This window comes from Cystoisospora suis (genome assembly GCF_002600585.1).
Source record: "Cystoisospora suis strain Wien I chromosome Unknown contig_653, whole genome shotgun sequence".
Classification (NCBI taxonomy): Eukaryota; Apicomplexa; class Conoidasida; order Eucoccidiorida; family Sarcocystidae; genus Cystoisospora; species Cystoisospora suis.
In genome coordinates this window covers 4,002-30,070 of record NW_027153454.1, presented here as the reverse complement: position 1 = coordinate 30,070, position 26,069 = coordinate 4,002, and the positions used below count along the sequence as shown (strand labels likewise).

The 26,069-nt window shown below is 55.6% G+C and overlaps 2 protein-coding genes across 2 annotated transcripts in view; one reads left to right on the top strand and one right to left on the bottom strand.

Moving 5' to 3' along the window:
* Positions 1-1,041: 1,041 nt before the first annotated feature.
* CSUI_001606 (rna recognition motif protein) lies at positions 1,042-15,448 on the bottom strand. Its single transcript, XM_068061811.1, has 9 exons — positions 14,557-15,448; positions 11,950-14,252; positions 10,825-10,937; positions 10,145-10,538; positions 9,471-9,550; positions 8,810-8,941; positions 8,491-8,574; positions 7,918-8,161; positions 1,042-7,599 (listed from the first exon to the last, which is right to left on the bottom strand). Exons 2-9 carry the CDS (start codon positions 12,676-12,678, stop codon positions 2,470-2,472), a joined length of 6,906 nt encoding a protein of 2,301 aa, XP_067926208.1. The 5' UTR covers positions 12,679-14,252; positions 14,557-15,448; the 3' UTR covers positions 1,042-2,469.
* Positions 15,449-16,773: 1,325 nt separating this feature from the next.
* CSUI_001605 (subtilisin sub1) overlaps positions 16,774-26,069 on the top strand; it is an 11,333-nt gene continuing 2,037 nt past the window's right edge. Inside the window, exons 1-8 of the mRNA XM_068061810.1 lie at positions 16,774-19,447; positions 20,354-20,694; positions 21,274-21,427; positions 21,871-22,004; positions 22,708-23,019; positions 23,786-23,942; positions 24,633-24,914; positions 25,593-26,063. Coding sequence (XP_067926207.1) covers positions 18,355-19,447; positions 20,354-20,694; positions 21,274-21,427; positions 21,871-22,004; positions 22,708-23,019; positions 23,786-23,942; positions 24,633-24,914; positions 25,593-26,063 — 2,944 coding nt within the window. The 5' untranslated portion in view covers positions 16,774-18,354. The remainder of the gene's footprint in view (positions 19,448-20,353; positions 20,695-21,273; positions 21,428-21,870; positions 22,005-22,707; positions 23,020-23,785; positions 23,943-24,632; positions 24,915-25,592; positions 26,064-26,069) is intronic.

The following is a 26,069-nucleotide window of genomic DNA, read 5'->3' as shown; positions in this document are numbered from 1 at the left end:
CAGCGTAGACGAGGAGACAGTGTAACGCCCTCGACGCGCAGAGCCGCGTCGAGGGCTCTGCACATCCTGTATGCCGCGCCGCTAGTGAGTGCCGCACCGCCTACTGAGTGCGCTGTCGTGAGCAATCGCGAACGAGCTGATTATGGCGCGCCTCGGTCGCTAACAGTGATACGTGTCGTGCCTTCGTGAAGAGAAACACCATCGATTCACTGAAGTTTTCGCGAAAAGCTTTACATGTGGTAGCACCGCATGGTTCCCCCTTTCTTCGAGGAATGATCTAACTCCCGGTTTGTGGGCGCTTTCTGTTACCGGGTAGTAATTCTCCTCGCGTGCTGCTCGGGGTTCAATCGGGGAACGCTCGTTCCGAAGACTCCCCCGGTCTTTGATCACACTTCCGCCGACTCCCGGCCTCTTGGTACACCGCAGCCCCGCACACCCGGTCTCCGCATGACGCAGTTCGCAAGGCGCGTGCGAGCCAAGAGTCAGAGGCCGTATACAGTATGTGCGGTGTACCTTACCCACCAGCCTGTGGCCTCACAAGCAAGGCGCCAAGTTGCGTAATTGCCACTGAAGCGGTTTTCGCTGGCAGTTGATTTGAGCTGAACTCCCTAACGTGTGCACAGCGCCACCGTTGCCTTCGTTGAAGTGTTTCAGATGCGCAGAAGCCTGTACTCGGTCCAGGCGTAGTATCCCGGCAGGCAGGGCCCTATCGCCAGTGGGAGCTCGACCAGTATCAGCTGGCAGTGATAAATGACTGCCGCCTTCTCTTGAACTTACAACCACCTCGAGACCCGGCTAATCGCTTGGCCTTTTCTGTACGTTGGAGTCCAAACGAAAGAGAAGTCTGATCTCGACCAACGCACCTGAGGTAACGGTGGCGTATCGGCGCAGCATTGCATGTGCAGCGGCGACTTGCCCACCGCCGAAACGGAAAGCTATCCCAAGCAGCTTCACGCAGCACAGGCACTACGTACACGAGCAGCTGAAGTCGCCTTCCCCCAGCACGCGGCCTTCACCGCGACTCTGCTGACCAGAGAGTTTCTGCGCAACAGTAAGTGAGAAATCTGGTGGGGAAGCCGCTGCAGTCGTCATCGTCATAGCATGCTAGAATTCATTTTCCGTGGGCTACTACGAAACGGAAAAGACAGCAGTAGGAGTCAAAAGGTATTAGAGAGATTTGTCTAATTGAAGTTATTCACATAAAAGGCATGGAAAAGTGCTCTTGCCATCGCTTCCGTCCACGAACACTGGCCGAGGTTTCGAGCTCCTTTTGTCTGCCAAGAAAGAGAATAGCTGCACGCGTCGTCCCCGTCCTTTGCCTGGCGGCCTGAGCTACCACTGTAGCGCGAATGAGCAACAGCTAGTGCGTGCTGCCACCTTGAGACAACCGAGGTCGAGGAAGGGTGAAACGATAGTACAAATTGAAAAATGGCACGAAACCAACAAAAACCGTCTCCAAACCGAGAGAAGCCCTTTCTGTCCGCTGCCCTCTGGGCCCGCAACGCGAGGAGTTGAAGGAGCTGATACCGGGATCGCGAACAGCCGCACTTGTCGTCCAGAAGACAGAGAGGAAAGCAAGAAAAGAACACATAGTATGAACGCTCAATCGTCTCAAAGAAAACGAGGACACCCGCAAGAAGAATTGGATTAGCAGACAGGTCAAAGATAGAAGTTATTACTCCTGTTTTTAGGAAAGGCAATGAGATTCGTGGGAAGAGACAAGAAAGAACAGGAAGGGTACGCAGGACCACAGAGTACGTCATGGCTTTTTTCTATAGAGGTTTGTTTCTCTTTCGCGAACCCTCCTTCCTGGAATCTTGCTGCCCCTTCTAGGCCCACACACCCACTCCTCGGTAGACCGGCTCTTTCACCCGGAGCACGCACGCACAAAAGCATGCTCTCTCATGGACTATTCTTTAGTTGAGCACCCGAAGCCAGATATACGCCATAAACTCAGACACGACTCAGAGAACGTCGTGACGATTTCTGCATCCCTGTACTGTCCCTCCCCGCTATCATCTGGCGAAAAAGATCTTGGTTAGAGAGCCCAAAGCTGTAGCTGGAGATACAAGAACTCGACTGCCAGAGGCAAACACGGGAGCCTGCCAATGCTGCGAAACCGCCACCTGCCCGAACCTGGCTTCCTTCCACTCCTTCGCCCGTACCACCCAACCCCGGCCCCCAAGTATATTCGCACACGCTCCGACCTCCGGTCGCAACAAGCGTAGAACTCGGGACCGCTGACACTTGTCCCGACAGACGGGAGCGTGCGATCTTCTCTGTGTGTTCCTCATGCAGGTGGTGATCAAACCCTCCTTACTGCAACCACGTTCCACACCCAACAAGGCCTGAAACCACACTCAGTGGATGCTGTTCAGGAAGTCCCCTCTCGTAACGCGGCTGCTGCAGTATACCCAGCGATTCTTCTCTCCACGAGCCTTGTCGTGAGGTCTCTCCGCATCCCCTCTGCTAGGACGACCCAGACACTTTACCCCGGCTCCTGGCTGCGCCTTCGCTGGTTCTTCTCTTCTGTCCTGACTTTTTCGAATCAGGTGACTGAGCTGCTTTTGACGGTTGTCGGCCGTCTGCCTTTGTTGCGTCTACTTCTCTCCGAGGACTCTTCTGCTTGCAAGCCGCGGGCGTCTCTTCACCACATCCTGCCGCAACTGAGGAACCTCTGGACGCCACCACGTCCTTACTGGCCCCCGCCGAAGCCTTCTTTGGACTCTCAGATTCAGTTCCCTTTTCACTATGACCTGAGCCTCTTCTGCCGTCATCGTTTTTTAGTGAGGTACCCAAGAGAGGTGCATGCTGTCCAGTGTGCGATGGCATGGTGGAGAAGAAGGAAGACGACGCGAAAGCAGAGGATGATGACGAGAAAGAGGAAAAAGCAGAAAACACAGAGGGTTTCTCAGCGTTCGATCCTCCCCTTGCTCCCGGAGTACCTCCACTTCCCCTGCTACTCCCTGCTCCGCCTTGAGACCTGCTGGTCCCACCACTCCCGCCTCTCACACTCCCAGGACCGGTGCCGCTAGTATTTCCTCCTCCCGGCCATTTGTTCGCTTCGGTTGCGTTCTGCGAGTGGTTCACGGAGGCACTCTCCCCGCCGCTAACGCGCCTGGAGCTCGCGACGCTGCTTCGCTTGCTCGTGTTGCTACTACCTTCGCTATTATGACTCGACAGAGGAGGAAAAGCAGATGAGGGCCAACGAAGAGAGGAGCCGGTCGCTTCTTGTTCATCCGGCTCTGACGGCCCCCGCGCGTCGCTCAACGGCGGCCCATTCTTATTTGTTCCCACCGACTCTGTCTCAAAATTCTTTCCCTTATGATCTTCTGCGCTCACACGCTGATTTCCAAGTCCGCCCTGTGCTCCTGCCGCCTTCCCTCCCCCAGGAACATTAGAATCATGCTGGCTCAGGTCTCCTCCTTCCTCAGAGCCCACAGAACCTCCAGCCCCGCCGACCGAGCACCCGGTTTTTTGAGCCGGTGGGTGGCGACCTCCCGCCGGGCCCGTCACACCCCCGGAATTTCCGGAGAAGCTCCTATGAAAACTGGAAGTGGTAGCTCCTGGTCCCACAATATTTACGTTTGCGTTCGGCATAAGAGACAGAAAAAATGCCACCGCGTTGTTGCTTGCATTACTAGCATTGCTTTCCCCACTCCCCTGCGAGGTGAACGATGACCTGTTGGATCCCTCCGGGAAGCGAGGGCCAGAGGAGATCAACCCGTTCTCCGTATTGTCCGGAGGTGATACCCAAGTCCCTGACCGTTGTTTGGGTACACGTCCTCCACCGTCCGAAAACGCAAGACACGCAGCGGCCGGATTTCCAGACGGAGGAGGGCCTTGACTAGTCGCTACTGCTGTCCGATCAGTTTTGATATGTCCTGCTCCGTTTCCTACCTCTCCCCCTTCTTTGCTGTTAGACGGCTGCGATCCATAATGGAGACGTGGGAAGGCTGAAGCAAGATTAGGAGCGGGAGACGACGAAGCACAAGAATTTTGCCCAAGGCCCGTTTCAAACCACCCCTGCATCTGGGGACACTGACCATCTGATTGGTTTTGAGGATGCGGGCCAGGCTCACCACTGACTGCCTGGTGTCCCGCGACATCCCCCGATGCAGCTGAAGAAGCTAGACGATGCTGTTGCATTTGAAGAAGCAACTGCTGACCAGTGATTGAGCTACCGCCGGTCAGTGGCCTTGCGGGGCCACATCCCGCCCTTGGTAATAAACCCGCGGTCGCACTGTTTGTACGTCGATGAGATGAAGAGGAGCTGTCGGCAGTCCCGCCACCTCCCTTGCTGTCCCTGAAATCTCGAGATCCACTGCATGCTGTAGAATCCTCAGACGGAAGAGATATACCAACTCCGGGACCGAATGTCATTTCCGCGTGCGACGCGGCTGTTGAACCTCCACCCATGAAAGGTACGGAGGAGGGAACGTAGTAGAAGCGACTTGGTGGACGAGGTATCGCAGGTGGAGGAGGTCGCTTGATAGAGTCACCGCTCACTCCCGGAGACTGGAAACAAGCGGCATTTGCAATAACCCGTGCAGCCGCCGCCGCCCCGTCTGGTGAAGCGCTTAGAGGGCGAAGCAGCTCGAGCAAGTGCTGCGCCGAGGTAGAAGACACACGGCCCGCAGCCGAGTCGCTGGAGTTTGTGGCACACATAGGATAGAACTGTCCGCAACCTGGAACAGCAGGAGACTGCTGTTCGCGTGCTTCGCTCCCCTGACCTGCGGTTTGCTGCAACTGCCGGAGCCACATCAAGGCTGTAGGTGCGGGCTGCGCTGGACGGGACTGCTCCTCGTGGCCCCAACGAACTTCTCGGTTAGTTGGTCCAGCCTGCCCGCTCATCGCTTCTCCTACGGGACCGTAGTCTGCTGCTGACGTCGCTGGCCCTCGACTGACTCCGCTCTCGCCACACCCACCTTCACCAGCATATCCGCCGCCGACCGTTGAGTGGAGTGAAGGAAAATGAGACGAAGGGATCTCAGGAAAACCACCCGTGCGCATACCGAAACTGGGTCTCTGCTGTCGATCGAGACTACTGAGGACCGACCCTACCGCGGCTGAGTACGAGACTCCCACAGATCCTCCTTCGTCCGTCCGAGAAAGAATACCTTCTTTTCTAGAATCACTGTCAGCCATGCCACCTGAACCACAGAGAGACGAAAAGCCACCTGAGAGAAGAGGACCTGTCGGTCCATCGTAGTCCAAATTTCTTCTCGCCATACAGGCGGACAGGGCAGATACTGGCAACATCTCATCTAAAGCGTCATCTAACCCAGGAACTTCGAATAACTCTTCCTCATCCTCTTTTTCATCTTCACCTTGTCCTAGCGGCCCTCCCCCCACACCTAGCCCGACACCCTGCTCCTCCAATCCACCCTGATCAGCTGCCATCCCCGGCCCCATCCCAGGAAGCAGTCCACTTCTTCCGGATGCGACTGCCTGCGAACTGACACCCGTCCCCCCGGCCCTCGACCCACAAGGAAAAAACCTCGACTGTTGGTGCTGATGGGAGGCAGATAACAAACCCGGGGCTCCAAATGAAGACGACGCGCCACTCAGCCCCACCCCGCAGCTAGCTGCACCCTGGGATCCGTGTAGGGGGGGAGGACCTGGAGCGGATGGGGGAGGATGAGGCGCTGGAGACCCCACACCGGCCATAGCGTTAGTATGATTTGCCGTGTGAGCCGGCATCTGCCCAGCGTGGTTATGATGATGGACGTGGCCCGACGTATTGGAAATGCTCGTGAAGGAGGCAACCGGCGACCAGGGGGCCGATCCGACACCACCCGCACCACTGCCTGCAGAACCCATTCGACCTGACTGTCCAACAGTCCCCTGTTGCTGAAAGGCAGCGGGAGGGAGAGGAAGAAGAGGCGGCTGCTGATTGGCAGCTGCTGCCACTGAAGAAGCGTGGAGACTAAAATGTTGACCCTGCAACCCCACTGGTCTTGCCCCAACAATGCCTGGAGAAGACGCGAAGTTCGTACTGCTGTTGCTAGATGTTCCCGCTGCAGCTCCGTTACCATGCAGACACGGAGACGGAGGTAGTGTGTTGGGAAGGAACGTGCCTGGGCTGTTCGTGGTACTGCTGCTCACCGACGACGGAAAGCCGTATGAGGACGACGGAACAGGGGGAGCCTGTTGAAGCCTTGGCGTCGATCGCGGGCCCCCCGGGGCAACGACGCTGCCGCTGCTCCGTGAACAGCAAAATCCTTGATGGACTACCGTAGAATCATGCGAAGGCGACGAAGTCGGCTGGTAAGGATGCGATCCGCGCAAATTCAGATGGGGAGGAGGAAGCGCGCCTGCATGCGGGCCCGCCGGCCCCGGGCTGGCGCGCTGCTGCTGATCGAGACATAGAAGCGGAGGAGCAGAACACAAACTGCTGGATGACGACGGAGAGGGGCCAGGAAGGACAGAAGAGCCATAGAGAAGTTGGCCTCCCGACGCCGCTATGCCTCCCAGGGGTTGACTGGGAGGATTCGGCGGGCCGCGTGATGACCCTGTGTCGGCTCTTCTTCTCTCCCCTTCAACTTGGTCGTCCAGCGGGGGCAATGGATGCGGTCCTCGACGGCCGTCTATTGGCCCCCGATCCGATGTAGTCGTCAGCGCAGGGAACGCCACCACACCGGAGGGCGCAGGAGGGAAAACAGATAAATCTGCGTTACGCTCACCTTCATCTGTCTCCCCGTCAAGAGCTGTGCCGCTCAACCCGTTCTCAGTTCCCCCCGTATGCGCCTCTCCGGAGGTTTCTCTGCTCGGTTCCTCCTCCCTTCCCTCTTCCCTATTACCATGACCCTCTCTCACTGACAGATCAGAAAATGACCCATTACGTTTCTCCTTTCTGTCGCCTTCTCCCTCTTCCTTCTGCTCGCTGCCGGGTACTGGACTGACACACGACAGTTCAGGCCCTGCTGTGTCACCTGCAGTCGCCACTGAACCACTGGTCGAGGACTGCTCCCCCTCTTTTCCTTCTTTCCGCCGACTAGGACTGGGCGTTTCTCCTCTCGGACCCCTCAGTTTTTTCGCCTCATCCTTCAGCGCAGCGCCTTCCGCAGACGGGCTACTCCTGCTGCCTACAGCCCCGCCTCCGGCCAGGACGACCTTTGCCGCGGTCACCGAAGAACCTGTGCCTCCGTTTTGACAAGGACCGACAGTAGACGTGGAACTGTGAAGCTTAGCGCTGCCAGCTGCGACAGAGGCCCAACTCGTGGCCCCCCCCACCGTGCTGGAAGCCCAGCCCGAAGACGTCGCGGCCTGTTGTCCCCTGCGACCCTCGCGGTCCACCGCTCCTCCCCCGCGGAAGTTGCCTCCTCCCTCTCCCCCTCCAGCGGAAACTGCAGTTGTTTGCCCGCCGGAAACTAGAGAGCCGTTGCTCTCACCGTGCTCCGCTGTTGAAGGCCGACCACCTCCGCGAGAAGAACGCCTGTACGGGCCTGAAGCCCGTGTACTGCTACGCCTTTTCGATGCACAGCTATGCACAGAGAGGCCCGGTCCGGGTGAGGCCGCGCCCCCCCACCATCCCTCCCCGTTCTGCGTCTGAAAGCTGTCGTCCGCAGTGTTCACGGTCATATCCGCCCGAGGACTCTGCAAAGGAAAAACGAAAGGATGTCGACGAATTCCAACTGCCGGATCACTCACCTATCCGTTCCCCCCATTCTCCTACACACACTACCCTGGCTTCGAACTGAGCTACACAAGTGACAGTGTAGGAACCTTTTTTCACTAACACTCTTCCGTTCTCGGGGAGAACCGCTTCCTGAGAACGCCAGGTGCGTTGATTCCGAAGTGCAAACGCACAGCTACTATAGGGACACAGCAGACTCTGCAAAGTCAAAAATAAGACAGGAGGTCCCCCGTGGGAACCAAACCCAGCTGGAAATGAGGCCGAAACTAAACACTCACCTTGGCTCCTCCTTCGCTTTTGCCTTTGTTGCTCAGAACTCGTTTCTCCGGCCCCTCGTCGACATTTGAACCAGATGTGTGGCCGCCACCGGTTCGTTCTCCTCCACCTGCAGGAACTACACCAAAAGATGAGGGAGCTCCGCTACCTGTGGCAGCCGCTGCTGCCTTCTTCGCTCCTTCTCCGGTTGGTAAAGTAAGGTCAAGGAACTCGTGCTTAGCGCTGATCATCGCCTCCTTCGTGAAACTGAAAAAGCAGAAACGCAGGCCCAAAGGAAGCGCACCCTAGTCTACAAAAGGAATGCCCTGAGGCCTTCCTGGCGATTCATATACCCGACCACACGGTCGACAAACCATCACGTCTGCACTGTCGACCAAAGGGGAACAAACGAGTCCTGATCTCCCTCCAAGTCGGAACGCAGTCAAGGTCGAGAGGTTGCATACCAGCACCAAAAATGCACCGTCGGTCCCTGTTGCTGTACCTCTTCCGACCGTGTCGAAACGCTCTGCCCAGTCAACTTGACGGCAACGTCGAGCAATGGCCCGCTGAACGACATCGTTCCGCTCCCGACTTACCTATCCTTGTCGCTCCCCATTGTGTGAAGGTAGAAGCAGTCCGGGTTCTGACACTTGATTCCCTTCAGAAAATACGAACAGTACCTGAAAGCACACCACATGAGGAAATCAGCTTCCGGACGTGGACGCGTCCCAGACATCCACATCATGAACAGTGAGGAGGTCATGACAGCATGTGTCTACACTGCACTCTTCGCCTCGGCCGGGCTTAGAAGGCCTGTTTCTGTACCACACACACACTTTCTGTCTCATCCCTAGGAGCATCCCCTTTTTGCCAGGCTTTTCAAAGAACTACTAGCGCTAAGAAGAGAACACTCACTTCGTGGTGCCGAAAGAAGCCTTCAGTGTCCGGCCCTCAAATACTGCGCCATCAATGTTCTGAATCGCCTCGACTGCCTCTCGGCTGTTGGAGTATGTCACGTAAACCGCGTACGACGGCCCTCCCCAAGCGCTGCAGAGAAAAGCCTCATCCTCCAGACTGTCACCATTCGGCACTAGACATAGTGGAAACAGCTGCACATCACTCGTCATCCGGTCTGCGACTTGACCTCAGATATACTTTCTACGTACCACCACAATGAATTTGTAGAGGAGACGCTCCCGTGATGAGCCCCCAGATGTACGGATATGCAAGTGAGCAAAAACCCGCTTGCGGGCCGGGTGTGGTTTATGCCAACCGCCAAAAAAGAGCAGGAGTGTGACAGCGGTCAGTCCCACGCATCCATATCATCGAAGGTAAACTGTGACACCCAGAATCCGCACGGACTCGTACTGGACCATTCTAGACAGCTTGAACATGGTGCACGAACTGAGCACTGTGGCCGGATGACTGCAGAACAGGCCTAGTAACACCCGCCACGAATTCTTGATTCACAAGGTATTACGCAGCCAGCAAAAAACCAAGTTCAGCGGACTTTCTCGGGCAGCCGTCACCGTTGTTGTCCATCACATAACGTAAGAGGACAACTTGCGATAATCACCTGTTGTAGCCTTGGCTCTTGTTAACAACCATGTGCACCACTTTCCCATACTGGCCGAAGAATTCGGGCCGTTTCAAGATCTGCATGCACTCAGACACAGGCTTTTCATCAGGATGTGATCCTTCTGCCTTGTTGGCCGACACAACCGCTGAGCCCCTCCCCAAGAGGGGTTGCTTAAATATACTTCCAAGTCAACGGACAAGTAGCATGCACGATATCAGTCGTCCATACACTTCGACTCCGATGTCGAGTTTGAAGAAAAGGAAGGACACAGTACAGCGAAATGTACGCATGCGAACGAAACATGGGTGGATAATGACTGCAAGGCGGTGAGACCATACCTAAACGACAACATCCGTTTCTATCGGCAGGCAGAATGGCTTAGTGAGATTCTAGGAGCGCAACCATACTTCGCCAAGTAGCCAACCCACTCCCCCCCCCCAGCCCCCTGCATGACCGCAGCATGTCGGATAACTGGCGACAATGAGATGCCTATCATTCGCACCCGTGGTGTCCTATGTTTTAAAAAACTGCTCGGTCCCGCCACACTGGAAAAACGGAGGAGGGAACGTCCTCAAGACTGACTGAAAAGAACCACGACGTGCTTTAGGTAAGCACAACTGAGAAGGGTATGCTACAGAAAAGGTGAACAGGCGCATGCCATATACACATACCTCCTTTTTCGCGATGCTAGGTGGGATACCAATCACGTAGACAAGACTTCTTTGAATGACTCGGACGTCTTTCAAATCGCCCGCATTCATTGGTGGAGAGCACCCTGTACCGGACGACGAGAAACCCACTCCTCCTCCTGTCCCTCCCCCTGTCACACCGGCGCTATTGCTGACTCCGAAGAAACCACTAGAAGACCCCCCTTTGTTCCCAGTATTAGAGATGCCCGCGCTGGAAACGCTTGTAGCAGATTGTGAAGACGCATTACTTCCACTTCCCGATGCAGCGTTTCGCCCGGTACCGTGAGAATGAACATGCGGTGGCGGAGAAGACGATGAATGAGGATGTTGTTGTGCCTTATCCCGACCCTTATGGCGACCAATCATACGCTTCAACCTGACACAAACACCACACCTCACTTCGCGCTTAGGCCTGAAGGAAAAATATTCTAAAAGAGTGCCTATCTGTACCGGTATGCAAACATACACGCATAATCGCCTCTCCCATATAGGCATCTCTCTGAAATACAAAAACACACATTTGTACCCGGGTATGCCGTACGAACAGACACAGCTGCATCTACCAACAGACTAACTACTAACTGGCGTCAACTGCGACTTCGAGGCAGTCTCTCCACACCCGGAAAGCAAGATCAAACAAAGCACGCTCGGATGTTCCTTACTCGTTCACGCGTTCCTCGTTGAACTTGAATTTCTTCTCGTCGTACTCCCGGCGGCAGGCAGGGCACTTGTTGCCAAGCCGCTCGCGGATGTGGTGTAAACACCAAAGGCACAACTGCAGCCAGTTTCAGACCAAGCGCACAAAAGAAAATGCACCACACTTTACACCGAATGAGTGAGAACTGCCTCCTGTTTCCCAGCCATGTTCTACAGAAGAGCACTCCCACAAAGCATGTTCTCCCACGTACATAGCTTATCTAGTAAAAAGTATGATTTAGAGCACGACAGAACGGGCACCGAGACTCCAAACCGGCCACATATAGTCCGGAGTCCTCATCGCTCCTACGGAGCAAAAGCGAAAACATACAGTAGAATTTCACGCCTCGTCTACTGCTCTCGCGTTCCCCCTAGCCTAAATATCGACTTGTGCGTCCATAGCCCTTCCCCGTCCTCTTCTCGAGTAACAGGCCGAACGTCGGCCCGAGAAAGAACTGAGTACGCTTCTCAGACGGCGTGCATGAAAGCGTGCGCGGATAATAGTATCGGATGGAAAAATAAACGACTCTTCTGACTATCCACGAGAGACAACGCCCGGACTCCTGTCCGCACACGGTTGGACATGTTTCTAAACTAAACACGGCTCTCGCACTGTCACCGATGACTACTCCTCATCCACCGGCCACCTGGCAACAACTGCCTGCTTCGCGCCCCGTCCCCTCTGTCAAACACTTGCAAGTGTCCTGTCTACACCCCCCCAGGTGGTCGTACGCTGCAACATGGTCCTGCGGTGGGACAACATGCCCGCAGCCGGAAGGCACCGTCGGGGAAACTCTAGGACCCTCCTATGTCCCCTCTTGCTGACCACCGCCCCTACTCGAGTGCACGCTGTGATACAGTATAGCAAAACGGCAGTACGACTCACACACACTTCCATCTGAAACAAGCAAATCCACTCAGGCTGCCTATGATTTGGAGTGACCCGGCGTCTAGTGTGCTTTGAGCAAACCTCTATGATGTGCATTCGTTCCACGTGGTACGACGGGTTTTCGTGTATCCCCCGCGACCCATCCTGCGGCGACTCCACAATTCATGGAGATCTGTGAAAGAGACACACGGCAGAAGTTTACCTGGTACCCGCATTCGCAGGGAAATAACCCCCGATCCGTCTCGTCCATTTCCTCCAGACACAGTGGACATGTCAACGTTTCCTCGTGGTCCTCGTCCCCTGCCGCGTGCCCTCCTCCTGCTCCGTTCCCTCCCCAAGCTGATCTGGCCCTGCTGCTGTTTCTACTTTCTCCACTGCCTCCCCTTCCACCACCAGATCCTCTCCTCCCCTCATTACTACAACTCCGGCTTCTGCCGCCCCGGTCCCAACCGGATTGTGGCACCGCTAAGGAAGCCTTCCCTCCCGACGCCGGCCTCTCTTCACTTCCGCTCGCTGAACTGCTCGATCCACTCTCAGCTACCTTCTCCTTCGCCTCTCCTTTGTCGTTTCCCTCGCTGCTGTGCTTGCCTTCTTTCTCCTCATCCTTCGGTGACCTCTTCGCCCCCCCAGCCCCCGATCCTCGGCCACCTCTTCCCCCGACTGCACTTGCAACACTGCTGCTTCTTCTTTGCACTGTTGCGGTAGCTCCGCGGCCACCCGCGTCAGTACTCCCTCGTCTCCCCTTGCTGCTGACACTATTTCCACCTGTGTTCTTCTTGTTCTTTCCTGCTCCGCCCCCAGAAGGGTTAGTACGCGGCCCACCACCCACGCAGCACGCATCTTCGCTTCCACTACGCATGTGGCTGTTTGCGCCCGCCGACGAGGCATGTGCGGCCTCTGTGGTCGCTCGACCTCTCTTCGTTGCGCGCATAGTGAGACCAAGAAAACGGACCAGAACCTTACAAAGCACACCAAGCAGTCTGGGGCGCCGCTCGGCGGCAGTTTGAACGGGCACCGAGAGAAAAACTTACGCTTGCAGATACAATGAATGAATTAGAGCGAGTACAGCACCACAATACAAAGCTACTCTCCCGAAATAGCCGAAGATGGCAAGGCAACCAGAGAAGGACGTCTACGGTGAAGACGAAGCGACAACACTGGGACACCAGAGAAGCCGTCTGTTCGGAAAATTGACGGATGCTGCCGCCTCAACGACCCAACGCTTGAGCGAGCTTCTTCTGGCTGGTTGGGTTTCAGTCACTTGCACACCTGCCAGTCCGGAAGAATAAGTTGCGCGGAATCCAGTCCAACTAGCGCGCACCTTCCGGCACAGTAGAGCAAGACGGATCGTTCTCCGATTCTGATCACAGGCACAGTTTTGACTGACACAAAAACCAAACGCAGCAAGAGACGACGTCTCCAACCCGCCACGCCGACTTAAGGAGAGAAAAAACGGGCCTCCCAGAGGCGGACGAAGCGTAGAACATTTGGAGTCACAATGCCGTGATGACTAATGGATGCGTGGCGTCAGCTGCAACGGAAGCAAAGCGACAGTACGTGACTATTCCGACAGAGAACGCAAAAGACCAGTCCAGATTTCTGCTTATTGCTTCGCGGACACGAACACGGACAAGCCGTCCCGGCATAGGTTGCCAAGGTCGCAGCGAGAACGAGGCATGGGGTATCGGCAAAACGAGAGGACAAGATACAAAGGTGCCAAAAGAGTCCCAAAGGTGATGACGAACAAGTAGCGACGAGGAAGAACCCCGCACAGACATACTAACGAGAAGGCACCGCGCTCAAAAAAGGGCCGGCAGCCAGACAGCGAACAGAATAGACGAAGTGAGGGAGACAACAGAAGGACGTTTCTACAAACGAAAACGACCCTACACAGGGCCCGCGAGAAAACTGCTCACGAGTCCTCGCAAATGCGGCTGGGCACAAGAAAGCGCAACCGCCGGGCGAGACATACAGGACAGAGCAAGATGAGAGATGAGAGGTTTACTGACGCCAAGAAACGGCACGTGCCATAGAACTGATAAACAGCTCGAGAGGTGAATGCGCCGGAGCCGCTGGCTAAGCCACACGAAAAAGTAGTATAGAGCAGTCGCGACGACAATAACGACAACGGGGTTCCGTGATGGTGCGGTCGACGTCAAAGGCGAGGAAGACGAGACTAGGAGGGAAGACGACGGGGGTAGGAGGAGGAAGAAAGAGCAAGAAGCTACGCGTCGTATCCCTAAAGAGCTCTGCACAGCCATCATGCTGAGGAGAAAACGGCGGACATGATCACGCTAGAAGTCTTGGGTGAGCGAAGCTGGTACGCCAAAAAGGAGATCATCTTCTGACATTCGCAGTAGTGGAGCCGCCCCGCAAAGAACCATGCCAAGGCTCCACTATCTGCAAGGTTTCTTCTCTATGGCCCGCCACGAAGCGCCAGCCAGTCTACACGCAGCACAGCAAGGTCGTCCACGCATGCCCGAATGGGGTATCACCGACTTACACCTGGACAGCAGACACGAGAGCACCACACGCAGGACACAAAGTAGGCACCATACAGCGATTATTTACCCGTACGCGGACCACATATCCACATCTGCCACAAAGTGTGAGTACACCGCCAGTCACGCGCATCGCGCAGACCCCGCGAAATACCACTTTCCCCACGTCGGGGTACGCTCCCCTGCTAACAGCCAACAACTCTCGAACGGGTGGCCCCTCTGTATCTCAAATGGACGTGACAGACTCTCCTAGCGAAAACAACGCTTACTCACGTCGCGAGAAGCTTGCACTACGTATCACCACCTACCGCTTTCGACAACGCTCAACGGAGCAAGTCGGCCTACAGCGGCCTGCCCGGAAGCCGCTCCAGAGCGTCACGGTACGGTGTCCGGTCCCAGCCCAGGAAGGAAACCTCGAGAAGCACGCAGGTACAAAGGCAAAAGCGGTAACGCAAGGACCGTGCCAGCGGATCCGCGACCCTGGATACCCTGCGCCGTAGCGTCCGCGCGGACACGGAGTCCGGGTGTGCGGACCGTGGCTCAGACAACATGCGAAACTCTTTCTGCACAGCAGGACGTGGTCGATGACGCCGATGAGGCCAAGGAGAGCGACAGATATTTCGGACCGACACTCAGTGACCCCGGAGAGGCAACTCCGTACAAAAAGAAGGCAGTCAAGTGAGGATGGCACGACACCACGGACGGGTTGCGGAAGTGGAGCCGAAGACATAAAAAAAGGGGCGTCAAAAGCACAAAGTAATTTTCCTCCGCGGGAAAGGAAAAAGCGCTGAGAGGACAGCAGCAGCAGAGAAACCCCTTGCGCGTCGCGCTCTCTCCTCCCTCCGGAGCAGTTCCGCTATGGATTGTAGGGTGTCGTGATGTCTCTGCATTTGGCCTTCCCTGTTCAGAAGAAAGAAGTAGTGCCAGAGTCGCCTGCACGCCAAACCTCAGGTGAAGACTTAGACGGTCTCCGCCGGTCAACCACAACTCCACTGTCACCCCGCTCGTGTTTCCGGAAAAGGAGGACGGCGCAGCCGGGGAGGAGGACAGCTAGAGGTGATGACGATTACTCCAAAAGCGGTTCAAGAAGCAAAAACAGATAGCAAGAGGAAACGGTCCTTTGTCCTAAACGTTTACTTTTCCACAGCAGACAAAGGCTGCGCATCGTAGAACCGCAGGCAGAGTGGAGAGGATGGATACACGCCCGTTTTTCTCCAGCGCTTGTCCGGTCACGCACGCAGTCTGCCCTCTCGTAAGGCCTCTACGGCATGTGCTCAAGGCAAAGGTGTCGGCGTTGTGTCGACAAAGCGGACGCGGGGTGCAATGGGAGCACGGCGGCAACCAGGCTGCGAGAGCTTCATCAGACCACCCCTAGAACTACTTCCGGTTTCCTTGGAAGAACGGGCGCGTACACTACAGCTTCCATAGTGTGATTGCACTACCTCTGTGTGTGCCGTGCTATTTAGGCTAGCGTAGTGCGCCCGTGTGTAGCGTCCCGCCGGTACTGGTAGCACCCCGTGGCGGAGTAGGTTATGGCCGACATGACCACGATGTCGGGGAAGAAGCGTTAACCAGCAATCAAGTGACAGATCATAGATGGCCGGTCGCCGTTCCAGAGAGTCCCACCCAGTCAGAAGGGGAGACTTTACTTCTTTCCGCGTAGTCCGATATTTTCCATAGGTTCTTCGAGAGCGCCACCATGCCCGGGCGCATACTGCAACATACTGTCTGCGGTGGTGCCACACGCAACGTCCGCCTCCACCTGCAGATCAACTAAAGAAGCTACTGATGACGGACGTCCGAGCAGAGGTGGGCCTCTTCTGTAGGATATCTTTTGTCCGTGGTTTGGGTGTTCCGTAGAGACCGGAAGTTTACCTTGGTGCTCTGTGGTGACGGCACTGAATGCCATCAGTTGCAACAAGTACACGCCAAACCGATGTAAGGCTGCAGCGCTCGATATACCGTTGCTGTCTATAACAGGCATGCTTTTTCAGTCTGATCCTGCTCACAAAGTGGGAGACGGCGCCTTGTCGCGGTAGAACTGGGTGCTTTCTCCTCTCAAGACCCGTGCGCCTGCCCGGCGGTGCTAAACCCTAAACCCGGCGGGTGCGTTCACACCTTCGTTCTCGGCCTTTCTTTTCCGCCAACGACAGCCTTTTGCCCCAGGCCGTCTGGGACTTTGCTGCAGGGCCCGTCCAGACTGGATCCGCAACCGGCGCCTGCCGAGATCACGGAGGACAGCCAGTCACGTGAGGTAGTCCTCTCGCCGTATAGACGAATCGAGATCGAAGGGACCGAGCGCATCCTGCCCCTAGGACTCCCGACACCACGGGCAGTATGCCATACTTGTCCGAACTGAAGGAATGTCTTTACAGAACCTTCCGGCTTTTTGGAGTCACGGCGGCGTGGTTGCGGGAGAAAAAAACGGATCAAAGCCTTACTGGCGGGGCTACACGAAGCAAACACTTCTCACGGCCTTTGCGAGCTACGGTGCCGACGTACTAGGGTGTCCGAGTCGCCCAGAAAAAAGTCACCATCGGTACACCTTGGTTAAATATCTGGTAAAAAAATGACTCACTCTCTAAGCATCCTCTAGTGGGGCTTTATCTTCCCTAGTGAGATAGGCGCGCTCACGAGCTATCGACCTGTGCGGCGGTGGTCTACCGGATGTTGAAGCTAGACGTCACTGCTACTAACCGTGATGACCGCTAGGACGAAGGAGCTCCAGAAGGGGGACGCGAGTGGTGTTGACAATTGAGCTTCATCGTATCGAAAGGCCTCCAGTCAGCCTGCTCTTGACTCACTTCGTACACTCGCCCGCCTCGATCGTCCGGACCGGGTGGTAGAGAGCGAGGCCCGCTGGGCCTTTCTGGCTAGTCTCGTCGACCCTGCATCAACCTGCATCGGAGGCCCCAACTACCGAGTTCCATAGCCCGATACGGTCATCGAGCTTTTTTTTTCAATGTAAGAGACCGGGAGAGCTTCCCGACGCGTTCTTATAGCTGTTTTTTTTTCTTACAAAGCAGCGTATCTCCCGGATCCCAGGTTTACATCCGCTGCGGTCGCTGCCTTGCAAGCGCCTTCTTTTTGCTCCTGTGGCAGCTGAGGAAGTCGCCGCGGAATATGCGTCCCACCACGCCTGGCTTCATCGTTAGTCGGATTGATGTTCAGGTTCTGATCACTGGGGGAAGGCTGTCGCGATTTTTAAACCATGTGCCATAGAATTTAGTGCCTCCGGTGCTTCCTCTGCTTCCACAATGAAACTTCAGGAGGCTGCTCCGTGTCCGCTTCGGCCAGGTTTGCAGAACTCGGGAACAACATTGTGAGCCGTCTGTCTCTGCTACGGTTTCGGCCTCTGGTTCTATTCTAGACGGTGTGGTCAAGTTCACTTGAAGGTCTTCTCAGGCAAACGGTGGTGCGGCATGGCGGTGTGCTGCAGTAGAGCAGGTCACCTTTCGATCGACTGGTACGAACTTGATTCCAGCAACTCCTGTTGCGCGCCCTTGGCATGCGGGGAAGTTCGTTCCTTGCGGGACAGCACGGAAGAGGGTTCCTCTTTCCTGTGCAAGCTGGCGCGGCATGGCGGAATCTCAAAAGTCTACAAGTTCGCAGACGTGTTACCGACTTGTTACCTCTGCACGGCCGCTTTCGACAAAGCTCCCTCTTCCTGTATTGCGACCGTGTAGGTCAAGGAAGCCCCAGAACCCCGGTTGTGTTACCTAGTCCGTTTCGTTGTAGTCTCCAAGTATCCTCTCCCCGCACACTCTCATATCTGACCTGCCGCAACGTCAGCCGGAGAGCTGGCTGCTCCGGACTAGCGCTGGGACTTGCACGGCCATCGACGTTCTTCATCCAGTGCGAGCGCGTCAGCTGTAGGTTCAGGTTGGGGAAACAAAGAAGGTCAGGGAAAAACAGAGGGGATTTCAGAACTCTCCGCCACAGCATTTACCCACAGGAGCTGCACCGGACCGGCGGGCTCATTTAAGGAGTTCATACAAGCACGGGGAACACGAGAACTGCGTGTCCACTCTTGGGAACAAGAGCTCTTCCGCCCTAAGGCGCGCAGCTGCCGCGGGCAGCCACCTGGTCAGTTGATGTGAAGCAAGATGATTGCCCGGTGGCGACAAGATGATCGCGCTGTCTGCCCCAAACATCGACTCAGCCCCACGCTCCAGAGTGACGTTGCTGTTGCCTGGAGGTCTTCCCTCCTCTGGTCGTTTAACTCTTTCGCTATCGGCGCTCCTGGCCGGGACGCTGTGAGACCAGGCCGGACTGGTCTCACGTACCGAATCTGGGTCGTCCGAACAGGTGACCAGGAGGTGAAGCCTCAGTTTACGAGATATTCTCCTCGTTTTTCTTCTGTGTTACCCGTGTCCTTCTGTCGTAAGTCACTTCGGCCACGTTCCGTATTTGCAGTCGTGCTTTGTTCCACACTATATATTGTTTCCTGCGTGCTCCTCTGCTTTTCTCTACTTGCGGGTTTTTTTCCATGCCGTCCGGACGGCATTTACACCGTCACTGCCCTGCCCCTTAAACGAACGTGGACGGAAAACAGGATTCAGCCGGTCAGCGAGGGACTCCGTCCACGCTTCCAGAGGAATGTAGACGAGCGCTCGCACTCGGAAGGTGAACAAACTCGACCAGGCGTCTATCATGTACACAGCACTGCTCACGGGGATCTGGATGCTTCATTTGGGGGCATCATTCGCGGCGAGGACCCTCTTACGAGTGGCGCCCCGAACGCAGACCCAGCGGATGGTGGTGTAGGACACACTTTTTCCTCAACTTTCGAAGCGAATGTCCGGCGAGGAGACAGGGATGCCTGGCCTAAGGGCCGTCCAGTCGCAGAGAGACTTCCACGATTGTTGCGGCTGGCTTCTTTTCACAGTACCCCAACTACAGCCACCTTTCTGCTGCACCGGAGCGGCACTCAGGATGACCCAGGCAGTGCAGGGGTGACAGAGCCGAAGAGTGCAACGCCGGCTGAAGAACAAACTCTCATACAAAATGAATCGAAGACGCGGATTGTTGCCAGAGACGGGAACCTTGGAGGACAGCAAAAGAAAGAACATGACGTCCACCGTCTGACGACAGCGGAGATTATCAATAGCGTCCAGGCTGCTGCACACGTCATCGGACAGTCTGTGGAACTTCTGAAGGAAATGAAACTGAAGGGACTGGGACACAACAAGCTTGCTAGTAAGTGTGACCAAGTGGACGGCATGGGAGGCCTTTCTCAGCCCTAGTAAGCAGAAAACCCTCAGGGCCTTCTTCGTAGGTACGCCACCACAAAATGCAGGCTTGGTGACTACTGCTGGTGGAGAAAAGTTTTCTTGAGCACCTGCGCCTGGAGCTGGTCTACTGCTAGTCTAGTAGCCGCCCGTGTGCAGACTATATCGCAGAAGTTTTCCTTGTCGCAATCCAACTCCACGAATCGGCTGAACTGGACGCGGACGCGCTGCCGGCCGGCCTCCTCGTTCTCGTTGAAACTCACACAAGCAAAAGTAGCGTCAGTACTCCGGGAGGCTTGGAATGCTGAATCGGGAAACCCACTCGCGCTATAGCAGACGTGTTCACCCTGCACGCTGTAAAGCGGCTGGTTCTCCGGACACATGTCGCTGATGTTTCGCCTTTGAGCCAACAGTCTGCACCCTCTCCCGTTCGCGTATTGCAAGCGGAGTGTCGCAGGAGTCTGTGTGAGGCACTTCATAAGGACCGTACGGGTAAACGTGCGTGAACGTAGGCGAGGTGAAGCAGGCGGGTTAGCAGAACGCCAACACGGCTACGATCAAGAATGGTGTCTTTCGCGAATCTCGTCTGCAGTCGTAAACAGCGCTACAGAGTGCACCTCCAGAATCCAGTTGGACCCCAACGCAGCAAATGTGGTTCGCTGGTACAGGAACTGGCAGTTCTTGAGAAACTCTCAGAGTGAAAGAAGGCTTGCTTTCATGAAAGCGAAAACATGGTTATGAACGTGTTTTAGAGGACCATCTCGTACATGTGGTTCTCTTGTTAGGCGGCAGCTACTTGGTGACAGCGCCTGAACGCAGCTGGCCTTCATTGCCTTTCGGGGCCATACCGTCGCTTATTTCTTCTGATGTGCAGACGATGTGCCTGCTGATGTGGATGCGATCCGCCCGCTGACGAAAGACGACGAGCTGATGCAAACTCTGTACGAGGAACGGAAGGAAGGAGACGCATCGTCTACGCTCACCACGGTGCAGGGTGAACCAGCGGCTGGCATGCCTTCGCCGGAAGAAGCGCTAGCTGAAGGAGAGGTGATGGCCAAAGGAGCTGAAGAGGAGGCGGAACGTGCGGAGGATGCCGCAGCGATTGGCGCTGAAATGGAAGATCCAGGGACGCTCACGCCACAGCTGCCGCATGAACAGAAGCCCCTCCGACTGTTGTTGATAGACGACCCCGAGTCCCCGATTTCCTTCCTCGAGGTGTGTCCGACGAGTCTTCAAGAATTCTGACAGTTCACACGTACAGGGTTATGTGGCTTTTCGAGATAGTTACAGGAACCGAGATTTCGTGCCTGCATGATTTAGAATGGTGCAGCGACATTGAAGAGAGCCCCCACACCGCAGGGCACAGTGATCGGCGTCCTCACAAGTTTCTCCTTCCGTGCGGAGACTTTCTTTGGATCCGAGGAAGTTAGATTGTGAGACCTACTAGCGGGGAGCAACCGCAGTGATTCGACCTCGGATCGCTGCTACTCTGATGCACTCATGGGCTCGAGTTTGTCAGCCTCAGGACTCCGGGTCGTCGGCTCTTGGATACTGACCCCGCAGTAGATGCATACGATGGAGTCAGACCTGTTGCGGCGTCTCGTCTCCGTTTAGTCGGGTTTTTCCGGGGACACGACGGAGCATGGTAGACAAGGTGGCAAGTAGGTGTCTCGGTTTGTTTTCGTGTTATACTGTAATGACATTGTCTGCTCCTGCAGGCGACCAGGTGAGAGACTTACACTGAGCTAAGCCCAGTTCGGCGCGTCACTGTCTGTTGAGGTTTATCTCAATCAGGGCTCGGAGAGTGTGTCGATGCTACACCGAATGGCCTCGGAGTTGGACGGAGATGTAGAGAAACTTCCGGAGGCCGGAGTGAGCATTGTGGAACTGCCAATGAGTGTTACAGCTGAGCAGTTGACCAACTTTCTCGAGCGTCTGAAAGACTCCGGTGGGTCTTGTTGATTTTCTGTTCTTTTGAAGTGCGTACCCTACTCCGATGTTTATAGCCGATGGTTGAGTCTGCACTCGTTAACGCCTGCGCGCCGGGCAGCTTTGTTTCGCGTCCTCGTGTTACAGTTTTGCCTTTACAGCTGAGCGTCTCACGGCCAGAGGATAGAAGGGGCCACATGACCTCGTTCTCCCAGGCCCCCAGACAGTCTCTTAAGAAGTATTGCGCGGTTTCACCGGCAGAGCGAGTTCCCTGTGTGGCCTTGCGTGTGCGCCCTAGCGTCTCTTCGCAGGCTGCTTGAAACGTGGAGCCGTCCGCTCTTTGGATACGTATAGACCAGGCAGTTAGCTATGCGGTTATTTCGGAAAACCTGCGTGTACGCGGAAGCCTATCTAAAAGCTTCTCATTCGTATCAAATGCTGTTTTGTTTTTCTCTTGAAAAGGCGCCTTTCTGGAACCGGATTCAGTCGCAATGGGACAAGAACTGCCCACCTTGACGGACCCACTTTACTCGGAACTGTGGGGTGTGAAGGCCCTGCAGCTCGAAGGGGCGTGGAGCCTGTTACAAGGTGCAAAGGTAAGGGTCAACCAGGATCGAACACACTACAGACTTGGCAGCGCTTGAACTACGACCAGGCCATGAGAGGGATATCCTGGAGGGGACCATATAGTCACCTTGGGCAAATAGACCGGTACGCATGGTCAGTCATACACTCTTTAGGTCACAGTCAAATTAGTCCACCCCCCCAGCCGACAAGTGCCGCAACACCTTCGCCATTGAGAAACAGTCTTTTTTTCCCATTCTTTGTTTAGCCCTGAACTACGCGGTGTCACTTCATGTTCCCTAGGGGTGATTTGTTGAACTGTGATATTTCTGGAAAGACCATGCAAACGACTTGTCAGGAAACAGTGCGTGGGCGGAGCCTCATTGCCGGAGCCTTTTGGGAAGAAGGGACTTCCCGGTGAATTGCCGGAGACTTGGCGTGCCTGCTTTGCTCCTTCGTCTCTGCGGTCTGCACCCACCGGCCTCTGTACTCGTCACGTAGAGCGCGTTGAAGCAGGTGGCAGTACTGAACACTTTTCGAGGGCGCGACTGACACCGCTTTGACCTCGTGTAGAAGCTAAAGCAGCAGTAGCTCGGATCTCCGTGCTGCACGTCGGTCCTGTGATCATTGCTCTCGACTGCTCTGTTTTAGCTTCTTTGTAAATCTTTTATCGTCTGCATTGCCGTAGTACTCGCTCGTCACGTAGACTGTCGTGTGCTGGTTGTGGCTTTTCAGACTGTGCGCCCGGTAGTGTGTATCATCGACACTGGAGTTGACTACTTGCACCCAGACATCAAGGACAATATCCTTGTGAACGAGCAGGAACTGCACGGCCAACCCGGGGTGGACGACGACGGAAACGGAGTGATTGACGACATTTATGGGGCAGACTTCAGTGCAGGAGACGGTGATCCGATGGATGATCACTCACACGGTACGCACGTCGCTGGGACAATAGGGGCTGCGGCTAACAACAACGAAGGAATTGTTGGAGTCATCTGGAAGCCGCATTTGGTCCCGTGCAAGTTTTTGGATGCCAACAACAAGGTGAGCGACGAGCCACTTTCCTACCGAGTTTCTGGAATAAATCCCAAGCCCGGGGGTCTTTTAGGTAGCGTGTCAAAAGGCAGAACTGTGGTCCGGCTTTACATGTTCGCAGCCGGACGCACTTGCAGCAGTCACGTTTCAGAAATAGCCGGGCAGTAGTCGGAATCCCAACAAGAACAGAAGCCGTGAGCACTGCACTTCCCCGGAGGTGTGGTCCCACCCCAGGTCCGGGGGCGAAGGCAGTTGTTGCCCTCGGCTCGCTTCGAAAAGTGTTGAGGACTTGAGAGCCTCCGACGAGTGGCGGGTCGCGGCGGTGACAACGTACGTTTGCACGAGCGGTCGGTCTGCAGAGAGCAGCCTAAGCTGCGGGACTCTTTGTCATAGCGGGCGCGCAAAAAATGCACGTTTCGTGCTGGGAAATGCCCTGAGACTGGTCACGCGCCTATGTGGGAAACAGCAGAATCGTTTCTCGCGCGGACTGGACCAGTGTCGGACACAAGAACCGAGGCGGCACGGCGTCAAATGTCTTTCAGTCGACAGATGGCTTCACCGATGTCGATATCTGCGCGGCGGGCGTGCGCAGCGATAGACGCTACCAGCTAGGCAGTGCAGTCACTTCATTCGCTGCAGCTCCAGCTCTCCGTGCTGTAGTGTTCCCCAGCATACAACCGTTCACTGATCCACGGTTCTAATTTCAGGCCCGTCTCATTGCAATTGCAGTGGTCAGTCTTCTGCTGTCGCGTCCTGATTTTGTCTGTGCGCCTAGGGACGCTATTCAGGTGCTATCCGCTGCATAAACTATTGTTTGCAACGCGGAGCGACGGTGCTTAATCACAGCTGGGCGGGAGGCAGCAGGAGTGAAAGCCTCTATCAGGCCTTTCTAAACGCCGAAAAAGCTGGGGTATTTCATATCATTGCGGCAGGTGAGGGATCAGCCCGAAGAGCCTCGATCCGTATTCCGGCATCCTGTGGCAGTGCCGTCAACCGATCTGTCGCGGTTGTGGGCACTACACACAACTGGTGGCTGTCAAGGACATGACGGCCCGGAGTCATGCTGTAAATCGCTGACCGAGAGCGTCCTGCAACTGGTCAAGGCAGGCGCTTGTGCCGACGGCAGAGACTGTAGCTGTTCAAGCGTAAACGAGACCGTTGGGGGCGGGTGCCCCATTCACATGCTTCATGCATGAAGAGCAGGAAGTTAGCTCCACCCCTACAAGCATCGGGTTTGTTGTTCTTCTTTCAGGAACATTAGTGTAGTGTTCAGGCCCCCCAGGCGCGGCCTGGAAACAGTCAAGTTCAGCGGCTGAGGGCATAGGTCCAGCAAAATCATTCCACGTGGGCTCAGTGAGCAGCTGGAGTCGTGTTTACTGCATCGTGTGTGCACGTGCCTCGAAGGCGCTGATATGACACGATTGCCTCAGCGGTCTACACAGTAGCACCCCTCCTCTGGTAGTCCGGAGGAAAGCACTAGCAAGCGTTGTTAAGACTAGACAGGTTTACCCGTATGGCGCCGCGAATCTGCCGGTCGCACCGATATTCCGTCCCACTGCACTGCTGGGACCAGAGCAAAAGGCAGGACGGGAATTCTTTGCTGTTTGCTTGCTGGTACCTAGGAAACCAGGGAGTAAATTTGGACGAACCTGCGAACGTTATGTATCCTCCAGCGTTCTCGCTGGAACTCCCAAGTTGTCTGACAGTCGCGAATCTGAAATGGACCGTCACTCGTAAGGGACAGCAGACTCTGGAACTGGCCCAGACCAGCAATTACGGTGCAAAGACAGTGCAAGTTGGTGCCCCCGGCAGCTGGATTCAGTCAACAATCCCGCGGACTGGCGACGAGGCACCAGACTACGGAGAGAAGTCTGGGACTTCTATGGCCGCTCCACACATAACAGGTAACAGACGGGCGCATGGGAACCGTGCGTCGTGTTGTGACTCAAGTGCATGTAATCTACGCTTGTACTCGTGCTTGGCACAGCGCCGTGCGCGCGCCCGACTAGGCCTTCTCGTGTGGCAGTCGAGTTGCACCCTGACATCCTCGGAAAGGTGCGCCACTACACGCGAGCGCCCAAGTAAAAATTCCGGATAATCTGTTATCCTTCGGGGCATAACATTGAATCATATTGTATGCATAGGTATGAAGATACACATCAGGGACTGAGCAGGCAGCGCAGTCATCGGCCCCTTCGTTCTGTCGCGGTGTTTGACGGTTCTCCGTGTGCCGGGCGATTGATCTACTATTTGTCTTTCTGTATGTAGACGTGGTAACCCCCGGCTGGACCTGCCTCAGCTGAGCCAAATTTTTGTAATGTTCGTGCTGCTAGAAGAGCTTTTTACAGGTCCCGCCGCCACCTGAGTATAATAGTGTGCTCATTTTGGCCGTCTTCACACAAAAACAGGATCGTGATCGCTGGTATCAGGTCCCGACCTATCCCCACTCGGAATTTCCAACCTGGTAGTCACGCGGCGGCCTCACGAAGACAGCGGCCAAGTTGGAAGAGAACGTTGGCTGCGATACATCACCGAGACTGAGTTTGGGTCACTGATTTTGGGGCTGTGTGTGTACGGCTCAGGGCTTACAGCGCTCATGCTCTCGGTAGTTCCGAAACTTTCATTCCAATCGCTTTACGGAATCATCTTCGCAAGTGTGCTTCCTATGGAGACACTGGATGGCAGGATAGTGTACCCTGGCATTCCCGATGCACGAAAGTGTGTTTCTGAGGTCCTTTCTCTGGCATCTAAAAACGAGGAGTTGCTTTCTTCAGCAGGTGGAGACGTCGTGGGAAGTTCTCAGACAACTCCAGGTGCAACTGCCTCGGGCAGGCCTCCAGGGGATCACCCTACGACGCCCCCCGACTCCCAGCCAGACACCTCATCCCGTTTGCCTCCTACAGGTCAGCCCACTACTTCCCCTGGCTCCGGGTCGAATGCCTCCTCGGGGTCGCCTTCGACACACACTCCCGCAACGCCTGGCGAGTCCCATACAACTACCCTTCCGGGCACGCCTGCAGATCAGCTCACAGAACGACCGTCGACTGTGCCAAGTGATA

Excerpts from the sequence above, each read along its gene's own strand:
- CSUI_001606 (XM_068061811.1), bottom strand. The coding sequence starts at position 12,678 with ATGCGCGCAACGAAGAGAGGTCGAGCGACCACAGAGGCCGCACATGCC. Across the intron at positions 9,551-10,144 it reads CTAGCATCGCGAAAAAGGAG|ATCTTGAAACGGCCCGAATT; the intron begins GTATGTGTATAT and ends GAGTGCATGCAG. Across the intron at positions 7,600-7,917 it reads AAAGCGAAGGAGGAGCCAAG|AGTCCTCGGGCGGATATGAC; the intron begins GTGAGTGTTTAG and ends TTTCCTTTGCAG.